The sequence below is a fragment of the Mya arenaria genome, chromosome 15 (genome assembly GCF_026914265.1).
Source record: "Mya arenaria isolate MELC-2E11 chromosome 15, ASM2691426v1".
Classification (NCBI taxonomy): domain Eukaryota; kingdom Metazoa; phylum Mollusca; class Bivalvia; order Myida; family Myidae; genus Mya; species Mya arenaria.
In genome coordinates, this window is record NC_069136.1 from 49,819,221 (window position 1) to 49,831,947 (window position 12,727).

General features: G+C 35.9%; 1 protein-coding gene across 2 annotated transcripts in view; it reads right to left on the reverse strand.

Moving 5' to 3' along the window:
• The window catches only part of LOC128219737 (uncharacterized), a 58,929-nt gene extending 46,581 nt beyond the window's left edge, over positions 1-12,348 (reverse strand). For both annotated transcript variants that reach the window (XM_052927690.1, XM_052927691.1), the window contains exons 1-12: positions 12,198-12,348; positions 10,548-10,653; positions 9,217-9,330; positions 7,966-8,091; positions 6,943-7,152; positions 6,467-6,601; positions 5,944-6,053; positions 5,305-5,408; positions 3,222-3,361; positions 2,712-2,883; positions 1,644-1,870; positions 129-370 (exon numbers count right to left, since the gene is read on the reverse strand). In XM_052927690.1, coding sequence (XP_052783650.1) covers positions 129-370; positions 1,644-1,870; positions 2,712-2,883; positions 3,222-3,361; positions 5,305-5,408; positions 5,944-6,053; positions 6,467-6,601; positions 6,943-7,152; positions 7,966-8,091; positions 9,217-9,330; positions 10,548-10,653; positions 12,198-12,334 — 1,823 coding nt within the window. In that variant the 5' untranslated portion in view covers positions 12,335-12,348. The remainder of the gene's footprint in view (positions 1-128; positions 371-1,643; positions 1,871-2,711; positions 2,884-3,221; positions 3,362-5,304; positions 5,409-5,943; positions 6,054-6,466; positions 6,602-6,942; positions 7,153-7,965; positions 8,092-9,216; positions 9,331-10,547; positions 10,654-12,197) is intronic.
• Positions 12,349-12,727: the final 379 nt, after the last annotated feature.

The following is a 12,727-nucleotide window of genomic DNA, read 5'->3' on the forward strand; positions in this document are numbered from 1 at the left end:
ACATTAAAAGTTAACAGCGATGTCAGAAATCATGTTGATATCTTTAACAAAATTCTGAACAAAGTCTATGAAAACATATCAGATTATTTTCTTCATAAAAAAATGACAATTTTAAAAACATATTTTACCTTTCCCACGCTGCCAGATCGAGACCAAAGAACCCCTCGCTGAGTAGTGTTACTTCCATGTTCGGGGAATAATTCGGGGTGAGCACACTCCTGTCCAGTGTTTTTATCGTATCCACTTCAATGAAGCCATACATGCTGCCCTTCTCAGTGACCTTGACCTTGTCATCAGCGATCATCTGATCCTGGGCGTAGCTGCCCTTGCTTAACGGGTCAAATTTTGGCTCCAGAATTGCAGCAGTTTTCTGGAATATGTTAATGGGAACAGTCAGGGTGCAAATTTATTAAAACATGAATACAAAGTCATTAAGGATAGCAACTAATATTCAAGTATTCCGATAAAGTTCGTCATTTTAAATCTATTTTGGTTTTTATTTTGGAAAAATCTATACATGTATAAAATCATTCATGTATTTGTGATATCATCATTCTAATTAATCAAATACCAAAATTACTATTTGTTGCCATCCCTTGTATTAATTTCTTACACAACTGACAACAATGAAAATAAAATAAGTTAGAAAGAAGAGCTGTCAAAGTATGTGAAGAATGCCCCCGATTGTGACATTGACCTATGAACAAGGTCAGTACATGAAAAGTTAAAGATCAAACAAACACATATGGCAAGTTATTTTAAATTGCCTCTGAACATAAAAAAATACCATGCATACTTGACAACCTACATTCTTATGTCCTTATATTCAGCATTCCATTTTGATTAAACACTAAATGTATCTTTCACCTTTGAGGTAAGGACATGGGTCTTGCACGCAACACATCGTCTTGGTATGTCAAACACATGTGGCAAGTTATTTTAAAATCTGTCCATACAAAAAAAAGTTACAGCCCAAACAAAACAACCTATACTCTTGTGTCCTTATATGCAGCACTCCATTGTGAATAAACACCTAAGTGTGACCGTGACCTTTGAGGTAGGGACACGGGTCTTGCACCTGACACATCGTCTTGGTATGCCGAAAACATGTGGCAAGTTATTTTAAAATCCATACAAGGGAAAGATACAGCCCGGACACGACAACCAATACTCTATGTCCTTATATGCTGCATTCCATTGTGAATAAACACTAAGTGTGACCTTGACCTTAGAGGTAGGCACAAGGGTCTTGCACGTGACACGTCGTCTTGGTATGCCGAACACACGTGGCAAGTTATTTTAAAATCTGTCCATACTAGGGAAAGTTACAGCCCGGACACGAGTTATTGAGGAGGACACGGACGGACGGACGGTGCGATTTTAATATGCCCACCTTCGAGGGCATAGAAAGGGAGCCAACATTTCCTATAAGTCATTATTAAGGCCAGAGTTATGGGCCTCTCTGTACATGAACATATTGTCTTTAGCAACATGTGTACCATGTTTCATTATAATAATATAGGTTGAAGTTTTTAAATGCCAATGTTGGCACTGACAATAGCTTTACTCTTTTCTAAAAAAAACAAGAATACCAGTATGGTGAGAATACAACAGAACTATTAAGATAAAATTGTGAAGCAAACCTTGATGGCCAAGAAACACCGCTGGCACATGCCACAGTATGAGCAGAGTTTGGCCTCCCGGTCACAGTCACAGTGCCAGTTTTTGATGCCATGTTTCAGGTTGACGTTACACCTGACCCCATCTACCGCACAGTTCTGGCACATAAGGCATCGATTTAGGGGGTTGGTTGTCCCCAGGGCGCAGCCTTTCTGGTCATGGTTAGGCACAAGGTCAGCTGTTGATAGGGCTGAAAAATGTACAGATATTATAATTCACATTCTGCATCAATTCAGGGGGTTGTTAGTCATCAGAGTGAAGCCTTTCCGTTTAATATCAGGCACAAGGTTTACCATTAGTATATCTGAAATGTGTACAGACATGCAGCAGCATTTGAGGGGGGCTGTTTTCCTACAACCTTTCTGGATGTGAGTAGGCATAGCTGAGCTGAAACGTGAAGACATTAATATACACATGCAACATCAATTGAGTGGATTTGTAAGTCATCGGAGTGCAACCTTTCTGGTAGTGGTAAGTCACAATACCTGTTATTGATACGGCTTAAATATTCAATTTTGCAGTTTCATAATATTCCCTATTAAAATTATACTTTTATAACACAAGTTTTAACGCTATACTTTCTACTTTAGAAAAATGCTTTTGGTAAATTGTTAGTTGTGAAATAATAATAACCTGAAGCAAGTAACATTGACATCACACATACCGGTATATGATAATATCACATCATTTATCAACCTAATATACAACATAGTATAGAACTTTAATTTTCATAGGTCGAATTTTACCAATTCTCATTTTATCTTCACAAAAGCACTATGCTTGCCCTTTTATATCAAGAGACATACAGTTGAACCCCGTAGGCCCGAACTATCAGGGACCGGCTAAAATACCTTAAGCCTCAGAAAATTTGAGCGTAGCAGGAATGCTTACCTTCAGTATAAAGAAATAGGTCCTCTACTTTTAGTTCGAGCCAACAAGAAATTCAAGCCAAGCAAGTTCCAGCCAACTGCGTTCGACTGTTCATTTTAACAATAACCAACAACACACAAACAAAGAATTATTATACACACCAGGCCCTATCTCGGCATCTCGTTTAGGCTGTGCCTTACATATCCCACATCGGAGGTGGTGTTCCTCGCGTACCAGAAACTCCATGAGGAAGTGTCCCTTCCAGTTGACAAACTTGGACAATAGTTCTTCTGCAGATGACTTGTCCTTACATTTACTGCACATTACTGCTTTCTGTCAGGAAAAGTGATCATTTTTTTTTTTAGAAATGACATTAAAAAAAAAGAGTAGATATTATATTCATACCGTAAATGCTACTACAGGACGTCTTTGTTAATAAAAACCAACAACCTCACATCAATATGAAGTTCAAGGATAAAATCGAGCATGATAATTATTAATTTTCATTTCACTATACTTTTATACAACAAGGTTTAACTGGGTAATATTTAATATAGATATTACTTAAAAATAAGAAATTATGAATCTAAATTTATACAATTAATGAGATCTTGAAGGCATGACTTAAGATTTCACTAATCAAAAATCAACCAATATCTAAATATTTTTACCACTGCAGGAATGGTGTTAATCATCATCATCATGTCTATAATGTTGGAGTACAGCTTCAGGGTTGTCCACAGGGGGTCTTGTGGAAATGTGGATGAACTGGCATTGCCCCGAATCTGTAGCACGATAACTTGGTACTTGTCTGAAAGTCAGGACAATATCTTGCTTATGCAGCACAGTGAAACAACTCTATTTCAGTGATTTGACATGGTATTCTAACTGTGTAATAAGAATTCCAATCCTATAAGAACATAGCATTTTATATTTAAATAGAGTTTTCAGTTCCAATTATTATTTAGAATAGACTCTTTAAGGAGACCATAAGCTTTGTAGATTGAAGGCAAAAAAAGTGACATATTTTGTGAATTTTATCGTTGTAAATTTGAAAAAAACTTGTGTCAGAAAAGTTAAAACCTTACCACACCAACTATGCCTATTGCCTAAATGGTAGCTTACCAAGGGAATGATGGTGAGCGTTCACACTGTGATTGAAAGTATGCATATTGCCTAAATGGTAGTTTACCAAGGGAATGATGGTGAGTGTCACACTGTGATTGAAAGTATGCATATTGTGTCACACTGTGATGTAAAGTAGGCATATTGTGTCACACAGTGATGTAATGTAGGCATATTGTGTCACACAGTGATGGGAAGTAGGCATATTGTGTCATACAGTGATGGGAAGTAGGCATATTGTGTCACACAGTGATGGGAAGTTGACAAGTTGTGTCACACAGTGATGTAAAGTTGGCATGTTGTGTCACATAGTGATGGTTAGTTGGCATGTTGTGTCACACAGTGATGGTTAGTTGGCATGTTGTGTCACACAGTGTTGGAAAGAAGACATGTTGTGTTACACAGTGATGGAAAGTTGGCATGTTGGGTCACACAGTGTTGGAAAGTTGGCATGCTGTGTCACACAGTGATGGAAAGTTGACAAGTTGTGTCACACAGTGATGTAAAGTTGGCATGTTGTGTCACACAGTGATGGTTAGTTAGTATGTTGTGTCACACAGTGAGTGAAAATATGCATATTGTGCCACACAGTGATGGTTAGTTGGCATGTTGTGTCACACAGTGATGTAAAGTTGGCATGCTGTGTCACACAGTGATGGTTAGTTGGCATGTTGTGTCACACAGTGTTGGAAAGTTGGCATGTTGGGTCACACAGTGTTGGAAAGTTGGCATGTTATGGTACACAATGTTGGAAAGTTGGCATGTTGTGGTACACAGTGTTGGAAAGTTGGCATGTTGTGGTACACAGTGTTGGAAAGTTGGCATGTTGGGTCACACAGTGTTGGAAAGAAGACATGTTGTGTTACACAGTGATGGAAAGAAGACATGTTGGGTCACACAGTGTTGGAAAGTTGGCATGTTGTGGTACACAGTGTTGGAAAGTTGGCATGTTGTGGTACACAGTGTTGGAAAGTTGGCATGTTGTGGTACACAGTGTTGGAAAGTTGGCATGTTGTGTCACACAGTGATAGTTAGTTGGCATGTTGTGGTACACAGTATTGAAAAAGTTGGCATGTTATGTCACACAGTGTTGGAAAAATGGCATGTTGTGGTACACAGTGTTGGAAAGTTGGCATTTTATGTCACACAGTGATGGAAAGTTGGCATGTTGCATCACACAGTGTTGGAAAGTTGACATGTTGTGGTACGCAGTTATGTAAAGTTGGCATATTGTGTCACAGTGCTGGAAAGAAGACCTATTGTGACATACAGTGATGGAAAGTTGGCATGTTATGTCAAACAGTGCTGGAAAGTTGGCATGTTGCGTCACACAGTGTTGGAAAGTTGACATGTTGTGGTACACAGTGATGTAAAGTTGGCATATTGTGTCACAGTGCTGGAAAGACATAGATGGAAAGTATGCATATTGTGTCACAGTGATAGAAAGAAGACATATTGTGGCATACAGTGATGGAAACTAGGCATTTTATCAAACATAGATGATAAGCACAAATTCAAACCTGGGCTAGTTCTTGGGCTCCCACTTCAAAGGCAATGGATCTAAGGGCTTGGCCACTATCAGACCATCTTACTTTATTATAACGAGCCCACTACTATTAGATTTATTACCTGAGACATGTGGGTATATCTCCACTAGTACAGTCAGGTATGTTCTCAGGAACAGGGCTCCCGTCTGCCAAGCAAGAGTTGGTGGTCCAAGGGCAAACATCTCCCTATAGACAGATATAATCATTACTTCAGTTTGAAACAAGAGAAAGGGATGCCGGTATTCGTCTGTTTTACTCCGATGGCTAAAGGGGTTGATTCTTTAACTATTTTTAGTCAGAATATTTGGCAGATGTAGAAACACTATTGCCAAAGAGCATTTATCATCAATCAATACGTTTTATGCAAATTTGAGATAAAATTTATTTAACCATTCTATTAAAAGATATTAGGTTTTGAACTATGAACTAATTTCCCAGAAAATCTGTCTTACATGTATTGGTGATATACAAAGGGAACAATAAAGACCAAAAGGGTTCTATTCAAAATAAGAGCAAAAGTAATTCACAGATGCTGTTGTATCTCACACTATCTGTTCCAATCAGCTGTTCCTTCAGCAACAAACAAAAGACCCCCATTGGAAATAAGTACAGTCTACTTTCATGGGCATCCTAAAACCGATGATCTCAATGATATACACATGCAAACTGTAAAATCTGAACTTTGAATAATAATGAAACCAGAGTAACTCAGTTATCATACCGAAGCAGAGTTGCAAAGAATGTCTGAGGGAGGCCTGGAGCACAGAAGTAGAATTTCTCCTTCTGTTTAACCCTGGGCCCGATATTGTCATTGTCTGGCCAGTACTGCTTCTGTAAGAATAAGATAATTCGTTTAAAAATTATCATGTATAAGTTTTTATAATAAATTAATAAATCTAATACCAAGGCAGACATCAGAAAATACCTAGGGGAGTTCTGAGACACAAAATTGTTCCTGCTGTTTAACCTTATATGCATTAACAGACGATTAACTCCCCTGTGAGGGGGAGACACCATAGAATAAAAAGACAATGCAGTATGTATGTTTTTGAAAGCATATTAAAATATTCCAATCAATTGTAGGTGCATAAAAGTAGTGAGTAGTGAGGATGTTCCAAAAAATCAAACACATTTAATTAAACTTGAGAAAATGAGAGAATGCTTTGCAACGTTGAAATATTTGTTTATAAATAAATAAGATCCAACGAGACCAAGCAGATTTTGATAAGTTTCACTCAACTTACCATCAGTTCTGGGGCAGCCTTAGGCAGGTCGGAATATCGTACATACACGAACGATACATCCTTCATGGAGGACCACACATCAATGGGAAATGTCAATAAATATCCCTTCTCCTTCAGCATCTCAAGCAGAAGTGTCTGTCAATAACAAAATATATTACTTAGTCCTTAACTGTCATGGTATACATTTTTAAAATACTTGTATTCCAAGTTTGTAACATATGATGAACGGTTATGTTTTTCATTAGTGTATTTGCTTCTCAAGGCCTTCAAGGTTTGATTCCTGGCCTTGGCCCATACAAGTTTGGTTGGTGGACGCCAAGTCAGTCAAGTTGAGGTTTCCTTAGGGTACACAAATGAGGGTCCCCCACAACAAAAGACCACAAGCTTGGGCATTAACAAGATTTGTTTAATGTCATAATAGCTTCTTTAACAATCGTAATAAAATATTTGGACTAAATCTAAAATGCTGTGGCAACCTTCGCTTCTGTTGTATTCTCAGGTAACATCTTCATCACATCGTTTTCCGTCCAGCAAGGCACCTTATCGCCTAGGCAACAAAGGTCACATGATCTTGGAGCAGGAGCAGTCAACAGCTTGTTGACAATTTCCATCAGCCAATTAAAATCAGTGGAAATGAGTTCCTCTTCAGAGCCTCCAATGTTTGCCTTCAACTTCAACCCATGTCCCTGAAATACAAAACAAGATACAGGATTGCTTGGTTTAATTTGACATCCAAAATACGGTAAAGACAAAAAAATAAGGGTCTATATTCAATATAATTTCTTATCCTTAGACAAGCCTCACTAAATCAATTCATTCCATTGGCCAGTTAAATTCACAGTCCAATCAAAAGACTTCGATTCAAATTTTAAAATCAAGATAAATCTAAGATGGTTATAGAATACAAACACAGGTAAGATTTTATTTAAATCTTACAGATAAACAAGTTCCAAAGTAAACTGCAGAGCTTTTACATTTCAAGAAACAAGTTTTTCTATTATACATGTATGCTACTCGCTCAATGCCACCAGTCAAAAAGATTCTTAGTAGATTTAAGGCTCTAATAATAGAAAAAATAACACACACAAAACTGCAATGTTAAGGTTATTCTCATGAACTATGTTATAATAATGACAAATTTACAAATACAATTGTGTAAGAATGTGGTTTGCTTAACAACAGTGAGCTGTTTTTAATGTTTTTTAAATAACCAAACATTTTCAATCCTCACAAGGTCTTAAGAACAAAATAACAAATAATCTACTGAAGTATGAATATAAGGCATTTTTTGGTTATGTGACCATGTATCTAAAAATAATCAAATATTTTCAACCTTCATCTTATTAAAAAAAATCCCCAAAAAATCCTTATAAATACAAATAGGAATTATCTTTTGGTCATGTGACTACATGTATATGTCTAAAGAAAGGAGATATATTTTGGTCATGTGACTACATGTATATGTAGAGTATAAACATATATACAAATCAATCAATCACCCAAAGAACGGCCAAGTCCATGAGTCTTGACTTCTCAGACACAAACAGTTCTGCTTCAGTAGGCAGGTTGGACACTTTCATCAGGGGAATCTCTGATTTTGCAAGTTTTTCACTTATTTTCATGACCTGCAATGGAAATAATTTTGGTTTTTAGGGTGAGTATTAGCATTTAAATAATAAGCCATATGCTAAAAATATTCAAATGCAACATATTTTTTTTAATTGATTTGCTATCTTTTAAAATAGTATTGCAGTGATTTGGATTGACCTTGTCCCTGGGAAACAAGGTGATAACAGAAATCTTGTAGCCAACCTTCTCTCTAGCAGGTGTTCCAGGGATTGAATGTGACATAACCTTGACTTGGCTTAGCTCACAATCTTAGCTTACCTTGTCTCCAGCAAGTTTGCAGGTGTTCCAGGCATTGAAAGCGACATAACCTTGACTTGACTTAGCTCACAATCTTAGCTTACCTTGTCTCCAGCAAGTTTGCAGGTGTTCCATGGATTCCAAGTGACATTAAGTGTCAGCAACTGGTTGTAAATATCTGGATGCTTACCATTAACTTAGCTTAGCTCAATTATCTTAACTTACCTCATCTCTAGCAAGTTTGCATGTGTTCCAGGAATTGAGAGTGATATTAAATGTCAACAAAATATTGAGAATTTTCAGATTCTTAACTCTAGCTTAGCATGGAAATGATGTTTACTAGTGTTTCAGGGGCTATATTTAATATTATTCTTATTCTTATCCTTAAGCTAAGGCAGGAAAGTGCCATCATTATTCAATTAACAGGCAGAGAAACTCAATATCGTTCAAAATAGCTTATCTTACTGTAGCAGTTTAGAAGGTATTCCATGCCTTTTTCAAGTGCCAACAATATGAAGAAATACGAATAAACTATCTTTATAACTGGTATAGTGGTCACAAAAACCAAATTTCATTTAATTGTTTAATGAGCAGTTACGATAGGTTTTTCGTTAAACATGTTGCATATTTTATCTATCAAATTATGACTGCAGAAGATAATAAATAAAACATAAAGCAGTCAGTATTTCTGGGTGGGCCAGATAATATTATTGTTAATGTTTGTTGATGTTGTATTCTGGGCAGAAGGCATTTATTTACAAATAAATTGAGTTGAGTTGTGTTGAGTTGAGTCAAAGGTGAATGGTGAGGTTTAGTAAAGAGGGAGAATCAACATAAGCTGCTGAGAAACTTAAGATCCTTCATCATAGCTAAGCTTATCCCACCTTGTCCCCAGCCAGTTTCCAGTTATTCCAAGGGTGAAGTGTGAGGTCCAGGTTCAACAAGTGGCTGAGAAACTCCAAATCCTTCTCTCCAACAGCCCCGCTTTTAGGCACAGCCTAAATAAAAGGAGGAAAATATCTATTTTGTGCTTAAACCTTGAGCAAAACTGACTCCGACTATTCCGCCCTGCCAAGGGTATGAGTATCAGAAATAAAATTTTCAATTTATCAAATGAGTGTATAAAGTTTCTGAAAACAAAATCCTCTTTTGTGGTAGTAGTAAGGGCCAAATGCATAAATTTTCATTTTAGAGGCATGTTACTCACTACTTTGGCACAACTGATGAAAAAAAAATGTCAAGTACTAAACTATATGTAGGCCACATCATGGCGATCTTAAATATCAAGGTCCACAAAAAACCTCATGTGGGAACAGTTCATTCTACCAACTCCCACTATAGCACAGAACTCTTGAACCACATTGACACATTTGATGAAAATCTAGTGTATGTCAGGGTGATCATGAAAACCAAGTTTTAGGCCAACTCATCTTAATCTGTGACAGTAATTCACAAAACAAACCCCATAAAGCATATTGCTACTGTGAACATATGTATCAAGTTTCATTTACACAAAAACATATTGCCATTGTTAACATATCTATCAAGCTTCATGTAAACAGAAGTATATCCCCTTTGTGAACATGTACTTAGTTTCATTTACACAAAAGCATAATGCCATTGTTAACATGTGATGTCTATCAACCTTCATATACACAAAAGTACATGGCCTTTGTGAACATACACATGTATGTGACAAATTTCATTTACACAGTGGCATAAGCCTATTGCCGTCATAAACATATCTATCAAGCTTCATATACCAAAAAAAAAGAAAATTGCCTAAGTGAACATAAGTGTCAAGTTTCATTTACAAAAAAAACATATTGCTACTCACAGTGAACATATGTATGAAGTTTTATTTACACAAAAGCATATTGCCATTGTAAACATATCCATCAAGCTTCATATGAACATAAGTATATCCCCTTTGTGAACATAATTATGTGGTTTAAAGTTTCATTTACACAAAAGTATATTGCCATTGTTAATATGTACAAAGTTTCACAACAATGTTCTTAACTGTTTTGATAGTGCCAGCCAAAAACTCAGCAGAGTATGATGGACCATCAGCAAAGCCAATGCTATGACAATAGATTGATTTTGTTTTCAAAAAATACAAACTTAAATGCTCCAATGAAAAAGGAACAAATGAAAATCAGTAGTTTAACATAAATTAAAGGAGTTGTTTAAGAATGCGTTTTTATAAACTCACCAATATTGCCCTGGAGAGATTTTTCGGAATCTGTCTTCTCATCCGCACACAATCGCGTAAAACATCCTGTTCAGCGTAGTTCATGGCTGCCATTTTCCAGTTTGTTCTATTTTTGAAGAGAATATAAACAGTTAGGACTTAAATACCCTGTGTTTGAGATGATCACGATAAAACAGGTCGTGTAGGTTCATTTTCTTTATTGAAGTGATACATACAAAAAACAACACACAAGAAGTAACGTTACGTTAGTATAAATACATTTTGCGCGTTACGTCTATACATCGCCTTACATTAAGTTGCACCAAAATCCCAACATTCTGTTAATAACTATGTTCAGGAATGATAAACTTTAAGATAAGTTCTGATATCAGAAATCGAGATAGATGTATATTTGTAAAGTTTGGTGTTGTTTTTTGCTTGATATTAAAGTGACACTCTTATTCTAAACCAACACATACACATGTATAACAAACATAATTTTTGAGTGATACATCTTTAACTTCTTACTAAATAATGCATTTATGGAAAATAAATATTCATTCCTGATAACAAAATTGTAACCATTTATTTATTAGCTAAACACGCAGAAATATTAAATGATTGGTGAGTGCTAAAAGATTTACTGCGATCTACTATCGTCTCAGAAGGTAGAAATACAGTGTTTTCTGCACCTTTCTTTCAAATTAAACTTGGTAAACTTCATAAAAACCATTGATTTGGACAATAATTCATCCTTTTTGGTATATTAAAACAATTGTATTGATTGTGATAAAACATATTTGGGAGTAAGAGTGCATCTTTAAGCACTATAAATAGTCAAAAGAACTTTATTATAAATGGATAATTTTATTTTTTCAAATATTACATTCGGAATGCTTAAGTTTCTGTACTATTGTCCTAATTCTTGACAGCGAATGTTTGTCAAATAAATATGTTGGGGCAGGTGATTGGAGAAGGGTATTCACAGGGGGGGTGAGAATCTATAAAAGGGGAAGTGCCACAGGGCCAAAGCCACCACTCAGTTTAGTGTTTTAACAAAAAAATTAGCATTGCATATCAATCATTTATTACAGCCAAAATGTGGCAAAATGTGTAAGTGACTATCAAGTTTCATTTGAATACCTTGAACTGTTTTTAAAGATTCACTCTTACTCCCAAATAACAGTTACCACAATTTATACAATTGTTTTAATATACCAAAAAGGATGAAAAATGTCAAAAACAATGGCTCTTTATATGAAGGATACTGAGTTTAATTTGAAAGAAAGGTACAGTAAACACGGTATTTCTACCTTATGAGACAATGGTAGAGAGCACTATATCACTCACAAATCTTTTTTTTCTGCATTTTTCAGCTATTAAATACACGGTTACAATCTTGATATTTGTAGTTAATATTTTCCATTTCCATTATTTAGTAAGTATTTAAAGGTCTATCACTGAAAATTTATGTTTTCTATACATGTGTATGTATTGATATTGAATAAGGGTGTCGCTTTAAGTTATGCCCAAGATAAAAGTGTTTAAATGCATACAATAACATCGATAACAATGGCAATGATGCCTATGGCTATGACAATTCTTCAACTTTTTATTTTATAAACAACAACAGGAAAGCTAAAAACAATAAAGCCTAAATTCTAAACTTACTCTATTGCCACGCCAATTCCATGATCAAGACCAGCAAATTGAGATTCAATGCAATTTGACACTCCTTTGTGGACTTGTGTTGAGATCTCTCTCATCTTAGGGTCGTCGCGTGCCTCAGCAGTCATGCCAAGGATCATAAAACTGCAATCCTCATACTGAAATATTTACACTCTTTGTCATATTTTTTTAGATTTAGTTTAAACTTATTTTTTTACATCGATTGTGAAACAAGTTATTGTAACCTATATTAATCACTCTAATTGGCACAATGTTGCGCAAGAGTGTGGTCTTGTGTTGTGGGGGAAATTGGAGTAAAAGAAGAAAACCCGCTTGTCCATCTTGGGGGACACGAACTAGATTCACATGTGTCCCGGCCACATATCGAACCAGGGTCAGTTTCATGAGAAGCTAACCACTGTGCTAACTGGACAACCCAAACTTCTACAGGTTTGATTTTGAAATTATATTTTATAGAAATGAAGTCCTGTACCACAACAAAAATAATCATACATGTAATAATTTGGAAGTGT